This window comes from Aspergillus ambiguus, assembly GCF_047715705.1.
Source record: "Aspergillus ambiguus strain CBS 117.58 unplaced genomic scaffold BDV59scaffold_20, whole genome shotgun sequence".
NCBI lineage: Eukaryota > Fungi > Ascomycota > Eurotiomycetes > Eurotiales > Aspergillaceae > Aspergillus > Aspergillus ambiguus.
In genome coordinates, this window is record NW_027395533.1 from 401,775 (window position 1) to 413,648 (window position 11,874).

The 11,874-nt window shown below is 52.8% G+C and overlaps 4 protein-coding genes across 4 annotated transcripts; 2 read left to right on the forward strand and 2 right to left on the reverse strand.

Annotated features, from left to right (window-relative positions):
* Nucleotides 1-1,968: 1,968 nt before the first annotated feature.
* BDV59DRAFT_180502 (uncharacterized protein) lies at nucleotides 1,969-3,533 on the forward strand. The gene has a single exon (XM_073690072.1). The coding sequence runs from the start codon at nucleotides 2,060-2,062 to the stop codon at nucleotides 3,464-3,466; it is 1,407 nt and encodes a 468-aa protein (XP_073547098.1). The 5' UTR covers nucleotides 1,969-2,059; the 3' UTR covers nucleotides 3,467-3,533.
* Nucleotides 3,534-4,979: 1,446 nt separating this feature from the next.
* BDV59DRAFT_180505 (aromatic amino acid ammonia-lyase) lies at nucleotides 4,980-7,551 on the reverse strand. Its single transcript, XM_073690073.1, has 2 exons — nucleotides 7,371-7,551; nucleotides 4,980-7,291 (listed from the first exon to the last, which is right to left on the reverse strand). The coding sequence occupies exon 2, from the start codon at nucleotides 7,008-7,010 to the stop codon at nucleotides 5,082-5,084; it is 1,929 nt and encodes a 642-aa protein (XP_073547099.1). The 5' UTR covers nucleotides 7,011-7,291; nucleotides 7,371-7,551; the 3' UTR covers nucleotides 4,980-5,081.
* A 139-nt stretch (nucleotides 7,552-7,690) lies between these two features.
* Nucleotides 7,691-8,587, forward strand: BDV59DRAFT_202840 (AN1-type zinc finger protein; the record flags this gene model as incomplete). Its single annotated transcript, XM_073694143.1, has 1 exon — nucleotides 7,691-8,587. One exon carries the CDS (start codon nucleotides 7,691-7,693, stop codon nucleotides 8,585-8,587), a length of 897 nt encoding a protein of 298 aa, XP_073547100.1.
* A 142-nt stretch (nucleotides 8,588-8,729) lies between these two features.
* On the reverse strand, nucleotides 8,730-11,543 carry BDV59DRAFT_193850 (uncharacterized protein; the record flags this gene model as incomplete). Its single annotated transcript, XM_073692298.1, has 10 exons — nucleotides 8,730-9,754; nucleotides 9,831-9,894; nucleotides 9,997-10,138; nucleotides 10,196-10,383; nucleotides 10,438-10,515; nucleotides 10,563-10,620; nucleotides 10,670-10,990; nucleotides 11,041-11,124; nucleotides 11,171-11,421; nucleotides 11,478-11,543. The coding sequence occupies 10 exons, from the start codon at nucleotides 11,541-11,543 to the stop codon at nucleotides 8,730-8,732; spliced, it is 2,277 nt and encodes a 758-aa protein (XP_073547101.1).
* Nucleotides 11,544-11,874: the final 331 nt, after the last annotated feature.

The following is an 11,874-nucleotide window of genomic DNA, read 5'->3' on the forward strand; positions in this document are numbered from 1 at the left end:
ATAGGCCGGCATCCAGTAGGAACTATACAAGGATCGAGAACAACACTCTAGGATTTAGCGCCTCTTGGGCGCTGTGGCGATTGGATCGCTAAAAGGAATACGCGAAAGCGCAAGCCTACCTGGAGCATTTGGGTAAAAGCAGAAATTCTTGTTTCGATCTTTGCACATACAGTTCACCTAGACCTACGTATTTGTTAGCGAGAACACGCCGGTTAATCGTGGAGGTCGACCACGTAGTATACCTGCGTTCCCTGCCTGGCGACCCCCTTGTCCCACAGCTGCGAAACCTACCTCACGACTCTTCAAAATCTAGCACAGTTCTTAAAGTGCCACTTTGGTCAGAGTGGTTCGACCCCGTTCCTTTCTCTGGCTGGTACTTGACATCTAGCTGGCTTTGTGGAGCCACTATGGCGGGTTCGCAGATAAGACGGGCAACGGTTGTCTGCGTCTGGTTTCATGCCCGCTAGAAATCTCGCAAAAGCTGGTAGTGCTGAATTCAGCAATCTTGGTAATGACTGTGTTACTGATACCGTCCTGTTGCGCGTTCATTTAGCCGAGCAGGTTCGTAATTGCCCGACCCCTATCGCGCCCATCATATAAGGAACCCGTGTTGGTGCTGTAACTGAAGGGCCTAAACCACACTCAGCTTTTTTTGAACTACGTTCAACTAAGAGCCTTAATAGAACAGCTTTGTTCTTCTTATCTGCCGACTTAGTAATATTTATAGTTATATATCTCAACGCCTATTCTATCTGTTATAAATAACCGCTATTCTCGGGCCTCGTATCGTCGGGGAGCTGGGACCAAGCATCTGTAGCGGTGTGATGATTATACAGGCAGTTGCGTACAAAGAATCACTAGTGGCGGAATGCTGTAGCAGTTGATGCAACGCAAACATTTTGGGAAAGCTGATAGAAGGACGTGCCGATCCTTTCTGCGTTTCCTTTTTCTTTTCCTATTCTTCGAGTGGGGGTAGCATGGGGACCGATTACTGGTGACACGTATGACTGACTAGCTTAGATGTAATTGTGAGAGGTATCAGCAGCGGTCAACCAATCCCCTCAATCTCATCTGAATCGCAGTCGTCTTTGTATATCCCTATTTGTAGCTATCGGCATCCTAGTATTGTGCAATGTTCGGCTACTCCTTAGCCTGCAGGGCCAGAGTCTGTACGGCCCTGCAAGGTCTTCGTATTCATAATCGCTGCTCCAACTCTCTTCGGAGTTCAGTTGTGTTCAAGCATAAATATCAGGGACGTTGCACCACCTGCCGCTGACAGGTCGGAAACTGAATCTCACAATTCGTATCATATTCGACAAATTTTACGACAAGCAACGAGTGTATATGGTAGAGAGGTCCTGCTGTAATGGAGCACCAGACACCACTTTACTCCCGGCTAGAGCCTACCGAGATACGGTTACTCGAGATTACGCAGGGAGACGAACTTGATAGAAAGCCAGGACTACTACAATGCAGACTGCATACTGTTTCCCTTGAGAAGAAACCGTCTTTTTGCGCGCTCTCTTATATCTGGGGAGATCCTAATAAAACGACTGAAGTCCTCGTTTCCCCCGCTGCCGCTGATGACGCTGTTGTTGATAATGGTAGTGATAATCCTAACATTGTTCGGGTGACAGTCAACCTTGGGGCCGCTCTGAAGAGCATACGCGACATATACGCAAGGTGGCAAACATGTGGCGGTAGCGGGCGCGGCGACAGCAGCAAAAGAGGCAAGCGTGTTCCGGAGTTTAGGTTCTGGGCTGATAGCCTTTGCATCAATCAGACCTGCAAGCAAGATCGTACGGCACAAGTGTCCCTTATGGGCACTATCTACGGGATGGCGGAACTTGTTGTGGCCTGGGTCCAGGAAGAAGGCCAGGATGTAACGTCCGGGCTACGTGCGACAAGGAGTATTGCGTCAGAGATCAGACAATGCAATATAGGCGACAACAACGACGCTTTCTTCACCTTCAACTGGCTGCAAAGATACCCATCCTTTTGGACGGAGTTACCTGGGTCACTAGAAACAAACGATATTCCTTCAGTCTGGAGCGATATTATGCGCTTCTTCCAACATTCGTACTGGCGGCGGGTGTGGATTTTCCAAGAGGTGGCTCTCGCTCGCCACTTGTTATTTACGACGCGGAATGGCTGGCTTCCCTGGGAAGATTTCGATCTTACAACGTGCTTTGCTCAAGAATTCATCGAACGGCTTCGTGAAGGACGCGTCCAAAAACCTATTTGGTTAGATCGTCACGCGTGGGAACAGATGGCATGGGCATTTAGGGACCTCCAAACTTTCGAACAGATCAGGAGAGCTCGGAGAAAAGAACACTTGCACACCAACACCGGGGATATGCCAGAGACTTTTGGTGGCTGGGAGATTTCCTTAATTGCCGGCCAGCGACTCGTCGCTACTGATCACAAGGACTACGTGTATGGGCTGCTTGGTTTATCTAAGCTTCCCATCATCCCCGAATACAGTGTTACGAAGACTGTTTGGGACGTCTACCGCGAATACGCTGAGAAATGGCTTGAACATTATCGACAGATACCAAGAAGCAGCAGCGGCTTTTCTCCACTCGCATTTCTCTCCATGGCAGGGATTGGCTTCTCAAGTTCCAAGGCAGACGAGAGTAGTCTGTCAGATTATTCGTCCTGGGCACCCAATTTTCCACAGTTGGGGAAGTACACAAAGACAACTAAACCTGGCGGCTTAGCCGACAGCAACATCACTATCTTCGACGATACAACTTATGCCTATGTGAAAAACCAAAGCTTATTCGTCTCCGGGTTTCGAATAGGTCTTGTAACGTCGACACCAGTGTTTGGAGAACTGGGAGATGCTTACTACTTGCCGATTGTGAATTATATTGCAGACTTTTTGCGCCGACGTAATAAGTACATATCCGGGATTACACCTCTACAAGCTTTTGTCCAGCTGATAAGACCGCATGACTGGTCGACGAGAATCGATCGAACTGCTATACTTTTCAGTCTCGCATTCCTGAAATGGGCACACAGGGCTAGACCACTTATTCCGCTTGAGGTTGAAATTTCTCCAAATTGGTTTGAGAATTGGTTCCTGCATTTCTTTTGGGAAGGTGCTGATCTAGACTTGGAAGCCTTAGGGCTCAAAGGAACTCTTCACAATATATTCCAGGAAGATCCGGATGGACTGCTATCTAATTTCAAAGAGACTCTGAATGGCTGTTTCAATGACTTTCAAGGAAGTTGGCGTTTCTTCGAAATAAATGATGCTTACTTAGGCATTATACCAGCTAGCGTTAGACCAGGCGATTGTGTGTACAACTTGGACGGTTGTGGCACCCCTGTTGTTCTACGGCCAAACATTGACCACTTCGTCTTTGTTGGGACAGCAACCGTTGCAGGGTTAATGCATGGTGAAGCAGCCGAACTAGTAACATTGGGGGGATTAGAGCTTGAAAAATGTGAAATACGCTGAGCTATGGTCGAGCAAATAGTACTTATGCCTTGCAATCGTCATGTACACAATATTGTCAATTTCCTGGATGCATTCCTAGTTGACGATGTTTTCCATTTTGTTCAGAAATTAATGGAAGTTTTATTGCGAGATCCGGCTTCTAGTGTGAAGCTCGAAGAAAGCCACATATCATTTATTTGCAAAGAGGTGAAGCATTATCAGCCACTTTCGTCTTCGTGTGAGAATTTTGCTGCTAAGTGCTTTTGCATGACATGCAACAGATCTTATATGGACTTCGATATATATACCAAGAGCTGAATGTCAGCTATAATGGAAGTATCTACTGCGAAAACATTTCTTAGATAGACAGGGCACTGTCAAAATTGGTATGCATTGAATACAACACCCATAGACCCATCACATTTCGTTGCGCTGGCAACACATCTCTGCAGCTAACATTGGGCCTTAGCTTCTCCAAGGAGATCCAACATTGGAGCAGTATGATATACTATCTATTAGTTTCATAATGAAAGAAGTAATAGAGCCTAAATACACTAACATAGGGCTGTTCAATCCTTTTTTACCTAATCCGGGGGGATGCAGTGATGCCATTTGGAATTTCTAGCAGAAGACACAGAGGTCCTATATTTATCTCCTACTCTAGCATGTCTTCCTCATCTACGCTATAAGCGGAGAATTTATTATAGTAGCAGTATTTCTGGTGAGAGATTTGGTGCTCCGTAACTACAAATATAAAATCTAATATTAGATACTTCAGGAGATGATATATCATAAATAAGGTATAAATAATTCCATAACTGTGTACTCTGGCATTCCTATATACCATAAGAATAGCCACTAGATATAGGTTAGTTATCAAATAGAAATAGTTTACTTAGCTCCCTATAATATATTACGTGGTGGAAAAGTCGCATACTACTATAAGTTAAACCCTATAGAAATTCATATAAATAACAATAACTTATCGATCCTAGGGTCATTAATAATAGCCCTATAAATAATTCTATAGCTTCTATGTCCAGCCAGGTACTGGAAGAACTAGGCATTAATAGAGAAAGAACTATGTAGATACAAAACTAAACGATAAAACCACCTTATCTATTACAGATAGACAATTCCCCGAATAAGAATATTATATATATAAGTGATATGTATCTATAAAATGTTACTAATTAGCTAGGTCAAAGCGTCTATCTATACAGGTATAATATATATGCATTGAAATACCGTAAAGCATCAGTGCACTTGAATATAGAGCATGCCAAGGTATAACGAGTAGTTAGCAGCAGAAATCCCCAAGGCATTGAGACCATTCCTTTCCAGTGCTTGTCAGGTTTGCCCCAATAGGAAATTGTAGGTATTTAACCATGTGCACAAGTCTCTTCAACTGCAGCAACCAAGGCTCGTAACAGCGATATAGTGTATGATCTGTAGGATAACCTAGATTTCTGTACAAGAATGTAACTGGGCGATTTTTACATTCATGTTGAGGTGATTCGCAGTCCAGTGAATTCCTGGATAAATATGTCTATAAGTTTGTACATACAAATAATGCCCGTCCCTCAGGCTTCGCGTGCCAATACCACTCAGTAATATGAAGATAGGAAAGAATGATCTAGACGCGTTTTCCAAGCGTGTCTCGCTGCGCTTCCACTTCCCGAAGAGACTCTAGTACGACATCGTATAAGCGCCCCGACCTTATGGACTCGTAGACTCGCGTGTTGTAAAGCCCTATGCTCGGCGTGACGCCATCCAGCGTTGCGGCCTCACTTGAAGCCAGGTGCGCCTCGCCCAAGAACGGGACGCCGAGATCCTTTCGAATGAAGCGGTACATGCGCCGCGAGGCCTGGCCAATGTACGGAGTCGCATCAGGCGGGGCGTCGTTACGTCCCTCGATTTCTATAGTGCGCAGGTCGAGCGCTTGACACAGCACGAGAAGATGCGCAGCCGCGATCTGGGTCAGCACGTCCACCGCCTCCAGAGTGTACCGCGCCGACACGAGCGCCAGGGAATTGAGGGCCTGATTGCCCATCTCGGCCGTCTGGACGTGCGACCCGACTGGATTGGCCAGGAAGCCCAGCTCCGAAGTCAAGCCAGCAACGACAACATCAAGCCCTTTGAACAGGAACGAGTCATTGGCGTCGTCGGAGCACAGATTGGGCGGTAGGCCCCAGCTGGTAGCTGGGTTGATCATCTCGGTGCACTGAGTGAAGAGCATGCGGCCGATACTCTGCAGGCCCTGACGCAGCTTCTCGACCGCCGACGTGACGGCGCGCGCCTGAAAGTTGCCTCCGTGGAACACACGGCCTGCGTCCACGTCGATTAGCGGGTTGTCTGTCACCGAGTTAAGCTCGACCGTCAGCTGGTCGTACGCCAGGCCAAAGTCTTCCAGCACAGGACCGATCCACTGGCAGGCGGTGCGCAGCGAGTAGCGATCCTGACGCAGCGTCGCCACGTTCCGGCTGTCGTGTCGGTTGAGCAGCTGTGACCCGGTCAGGAACGCCTTGATGTTCCGCGCGCTGTCCACCTGCCCAGGGTGTGGTCGAACCCTGGCGATGAATGGCTCGAAGCTCTCGTCGCTGCCCCGTAATGCCTCCACGCTCATGGCGGTCAGCACCTGCGACAGCGCCGCGAGGTTGATAGACTCGTATGCCGCGAGAGCCGCCACCCCTGCCGACACGGCCGTGCCGTTGACGATGGCGAGGCCCTCCTTGGCGTGCAGGCTGATGGGTGCAATGCCGGCTTCCGACAGGGCGACGTCGGCCCTCGTTACTCTTCTAGCCCCCTCGATGTCTCGTGGACCGCTGAAGGCCGTAGCAGTTGTCTTGCCTTGCATCAGGGCGCCGATCCACGCCAGCGAGCTAAGGTCCCCCGAGGCCGAGATGCTCCCACGGACAGGGATGCGCGGCACGACGTCCTTGTTCAGGAGGTTCATCAGAGATTCTGCGATGTCGATTCGGATGCCCGATGCACCACCGGCTAGGGAGTTCAGGCGGATAAGCATGGACGCCCTCGCCCACGACTCCGGCATACAGGTAGCGGCCAGCGGGTCGTTGAGCGGAAGGGAACTTGGTAGCGATGCGCGTGGGGGCTGTTGGTGATATGCTTTCGATGTGCCATTGGGGTGATATGTTTCGCCGTTGCTTTGGCGGGGATGCCCGTTGGCTTGACCAGGATGGCCATTGCTGTTCAGAGCCAGCTCCTGCTTGCCGTTGGAGACTATTCCGCACGTCAGATGGCTAATTAGACTCTGCTGGACCCTTTCCACGTCATTGGATCTTGCGTCGGCGCTGCCACCGAACCCGGTGTTGACGCCGTAGATGATTTCTCCCTGGGCTATCTTCTCCGGGATGACTTTACTGCACGCTTCAATGGCTTTGATGGACGCCGGGGTGAGCTCCACGTGTTCTAGGTGTCTCGAGACTGCCACGACATCGGCAATGGTCAGGTCCCTCCCGCTCACGGCCACCGTGCCCTTGGCTGGCGACGAAGGCTCGCGCCGCTGCGATAGGACTAACTCTGTGAACATGCGATAAGAGGACATCTTGATGCAGAAAAAGCACTGATTCCGGAGTGCGAGACGTAAGAGTTATCGGTGAAGGGGCTTTCTCGCCTGCAGACAGCGACGCGTGGTTCTTATTAAACCTTAACCTAAAAAAAACCCACAAGTGGCCAGCCGTGCCTGCCGTCCCTGATTTTGTCGGTGAGCGTATATAGACAGCTGAGGTGAATGAACTAATGTAAGGGCTTTTCTGCGTCTTCATTCACTGAGACCCTTGCAGGAACAGAACAGTGTGCGAGGTCGTATATGGGCTGCATCCGGCACTTTGCATAATTAGCTCATGGAAGTAAGCATGAATGTGATGCAGATATGTCCCGCATTATGCAGGTAGGCAAAACCCACGTCGAGCAACCATGCCATACACTGTCATCACCTTAAATCAGTGCCATGTCGTATACATCCCCAGGTATTGCTGATGGATGCATGTGTCACATAAGTGTAGTTCGGTGTTAAGCCCAACGGCGCTTATCCCCGTCTCCGATCGCAATTAGTCATCTACTGGCTGAGTCAGCCTCCGCATCTGCCAGCGCCTTCTAGTGCCGTCCATCATCTCCAACTCTTCTCTACCAACAACCACCAGGAGGTTCGTCCTCCTGTCCTTCTCGTCCCTTTTCCATCCTGTACATTCTCTCTCCCCATAGATACTGCATACACCCCCCAAAATGGCTTCCAACGAGACCTTCACGCAAATGGCCGACAAAGACCTCGAGTCGATCGGCCGTCACTGCCAATTTGAATACTGCCACCAGCTCGACTTTCTCCCCTTCCGCTGCGAATCCTGCCGCGGCACCTTCTGCCTTGACCACCGCACCGAGACCGCGCACCGTTGCGCTCGCGCCGGTGAATGGGCCCGTCGCCGCTCCCCAAACACCGCCGCCAGCACCACCTCGACGACGACCACGCAAAAACCTACCATTTATAACTCGGACCAGTGTGCCCACCTCACCTGCAAGACCCTCATCAACACCCTGACCGACCCGGGCGTGCGCTGCCCCGACTGCCACGCCCAGTACTGTCTCAAACACCGCCTGCGCGAGGAGCACGACTGCGCCAAGGTCGTCGCCGCGCGGGCCCCGGGCGGGGGCACCGCCTCGCCGAATGAGACGCTGCGGTCGATGTTTGCGCGCGTGCGCACGTGGGGGAAGGATAAGAGCGCTGGGATGGCGGCGGCGGCGGCGCCAAAGCCGAAGAAGGGCAACGCGGCGGTGCAGCTCAATGCGATGAAGAAGGCGGCCAAGGGCGACGCGAGCGTTCCGGTCGACAAACGGCTCTATGTGCATGTTGTCGGGACGGCGGAGACGGCGACGGCGAAGGACCCGCCGGCTGGGGACTTTTGGTTCGATGCGCGGTGGAAGGTGGGCCGGGTGCTGGACGATGCGGCGCGGAGGCTGCGGGTGGAGAATGTGAATAATCGGGCGGGCGAGGAGGCGCGCCTGCGGGTGTTTCATGTGGAGTCGGGGGAGTTCTTGGAGTTCTCGGAGACGGTGGGCGAGGGGAAGGTGAAGCAGGGGCATACGTTGGTGTTGCTGCGGGGCGCGGGCGTCATGCTGGGGAAATAGGTGGATGGGCTGGGCTTGTTCTTTTCGGCTTTGGGCATAGCGTTTAGGCGTTGCATTGCGTTGCGTTACGTTACGGGTTGTTTTTGTCATGGATGTACGCTCATTCATTATGCATGCATTCGGTATGTCTGTCTGTATAGGTTTACACGCTCATCTGCATCTTGATCGTCTTGTGCGGGTTGTAGTTGAGGACTTCGAATTCCTCGGCCTTCCACCCGTCGATCACGCCGCTGCCGCGGTCGTCGCGCTTGATGCGCAGCTCCGGGAACTCGGTCGGCTCCCGGTTGAGCTGCTCCCGTAGGGGCTCGAGATGGTCGACGTAGATGTGGGTGTCGCCCATGGTGTGGGTGAAGGTGCCGGGGTGCAGGTCCGCGGCGTGGGCGAGCATGTGCGTGAGGAGGGCGTAGGAGGCGATGTTGAAGGGGAGACCGAGGGCCGTGTCGACGGAGCGCTGGTACATCAGGCACGACAGGTAGCCCTTGTTGTCGGGGCCGTCGGGATAAGAGACGTAAAACTGGGCGAACATATGGCACGGGGGGAGCGCCATCTTGGATAGGTCGGCCGGGTTCCAGGCGGAGAGGACAATGCGACGATCAAACGGATTCTCCTTCAGCTTGCGCACGACGTCTGCGAGCTGATCTACACCCTTCCCGGTGTAGTCGGTGTTGGCGTCGACGTACTCCGCGCCGAAATGCCGCCACTGGAAGCCGTACACGGGACCGAGATCCCCGACAGCGCGGTGGGACAGGCCCACCTTGTCGAGAAACTCGCGGCTGCCGTTGCCGTCCCAGATCTTGATGCCCTGCTCCGACAGGGGCAGCGAGGACGTGCAGCCGGAGATGAACCAGAGCAGCTCGGCGATTACCCCGCGGAGGAAGACGCGCTTGGTGGTGAGGAGGGGGAGGACAGGAATGGGAGTTCCGTCTGCACTGCGCTTGGAGAGTGAGAAGCGCAGTTGAGGGGGCGCGAAGATAGCTCTTGTTCCGGTGCCAGTGCGGTCCGCGCGATATTCGCCTTCCGCCATGATGGTGCGGATGAGGTTGATGTATTGGTGTTCTTCATGGGCGGGGTTGTGCTGGACGGTACTGAACCCGTTGGTGTTGGTAGTGCCATCACTGGCGTTGCCGTTGGCGGCGGTGGGGGGGTCGTGTGTGATGACCATATTGTCTGGGGGAGTTCACGATCGTGAAGAAGAAGTAGCGGGAAGAGTTGATGGTTTGGCAGTTTTTGGTTCGGGAAAGACGCGCGACGCGGCACGTGGTCACGTGCTGATATTGCCCAATCGGGACGAGTACGTATACTTCCAACTATTGCACAGACGCTGAATGATAAAACTTGTCGTTCTACAGGTGTTTGGCTGTTTATATATCCTCCATCAGATCAACCCCTACTCCACGCAAGGCTCCAACGACCCATTGCGGGAAGTTCGCTTTGTCCCCGTAGAGTTTGCCAAAAAACCGGCGCAGGAACGCGGGGAACCGGTCTTCCAGAATCGCCTCGCGGGCCGAGGCCATGAGGGCCAGCAAGTAGTGCACATTATGGATTGTAAGCCTGACAATTAGCAATCGCAGCAGGTACACGAAGAAAGAAAACTGGGAAATATCATACAGATGAGCGCCCACGGTCTCCTTGGCGGTGAGATGGTGCAAGTACGCGCGTGTAACCCCCAGACCACCCTGGTCCCGAGGCCGACAGATGGTACACGTACAGCCTTCTTCGACAGGACGGAAGTCCTCGGAGAAGGAGTGGTGACGCAGGTTGAGAGTACCGGTGGACACCACAGCATTCCCGAAGCGCTGTATCGCCTACGATCAGCGGGCATGACGGTTGTGGTGCATCGGAGAACTTACAGCAGTGCGAGTGGGCCATACGCAATCAAACATGTCGGCCCCTAAGGCGACTCCGACGATGAGGTCCTCGGGATAGCCCTGGTGGCGTTAAAACAAAAGTCAACCGTCTCTAGGACAGCACTCACCACTCCCATAACATATCTTGGCTTCTGTTCTGGAAGAAGCCCAGTGCAGGTACCGACGCTAATCCTGTATTAGAGCCGGTTACGGGAATAATTGTGGGCAGACGTACACCTCGCAGAACGACTCCTTGGCCTCCCCCCCGGAGAGCCCTCCAATGGCGATCCCCGGCGTGTCGCGTGCCACCATCTCCTCACAGCACTTTCTACGCAGTTCCAGATCCAGCCCGCCCTGGATGATACAAAACAGGTTCTGTCGTTCGGGGTACTTGTGAGCGTCGATGCAGCGATCCAGCCAGCGTACCGACCGCTCCATGGCCTCCTGGATGCGTTGGTGATCCGGCGACGTTGTCGCGATTACGTCGTCGAGCTGCATAATAATATCCGAGCCGATGGAGTTTTGAAGCGAGATGGAGTGTTCTGGGGTGAGCAGCCTAGACACGTCAGTCACTGTCGATCGTCGACTTCCTGCTCAGCTACTCACATGGGCGATCCGTCGTGCGGACTGAGAAACCGCACGCCCTCCTCGGTGACATTGGCCAGTTTAAGCAGCGACACCATCTGGAACCTGATAACGATGAGCGCGAATCAACAGCACAGGGCGGACGACAAACCCCCCACTGTCGGTCAGGATATTTCGATCCCAGCCCTGGAGCTTATGTGCGCCGCCGACTTCGTCCAGAACGGCCTGTCCCGGCTTCAACCCCAGATGGTAGGTGTTGTTCAGACAGAGCATGCACCCGGTCTGTTTGAGTTGGTCGTAGGTGAGACCCTTGAGCGAGGCTTGGGTCGCTACGGGCATGAAGATCGGGAGGGGGACATCGCCGTGGGGGAGATGGAGGGTGCTGGCGCGGGCTTTGGTGGTCTGGAAGGAGCGGTTAGCTTGGAGACAGGAATTAGAGACAGCGAGAGAAGACTCACCGAACACTTTGCGTGTAGATCCAGCTTCAACGCCGAGGGCATTGGTTTGCGCGGGGCAGTCGACATGGCGAATTGGGGGCAATGTGGAAGCCCAGGCCGGGAGAGGACAAAGGGAGAGGGTCTAGAGGTACGATAAAAGGGGATTCCGCGGGTGGATGGAAGACATCTCCCAGGCATTGACCGGGGCTGAGAACTTGAAGAGGAAACTGATCTCGAGGATGGCGCATTATCGATAAACGGGTTGTTTGGTTGGTTTGCAGTGTTTGCAGGTGCTGGGTCACTCCCCACAGACAAACACCATCAACATCGATTGCGGAGTATGTTGTTTACTCCTTCTACTGCTGTCGACATTTCTTACTTTTATGCACACCTTTTCCATTGAAGCTCCCTACGGATC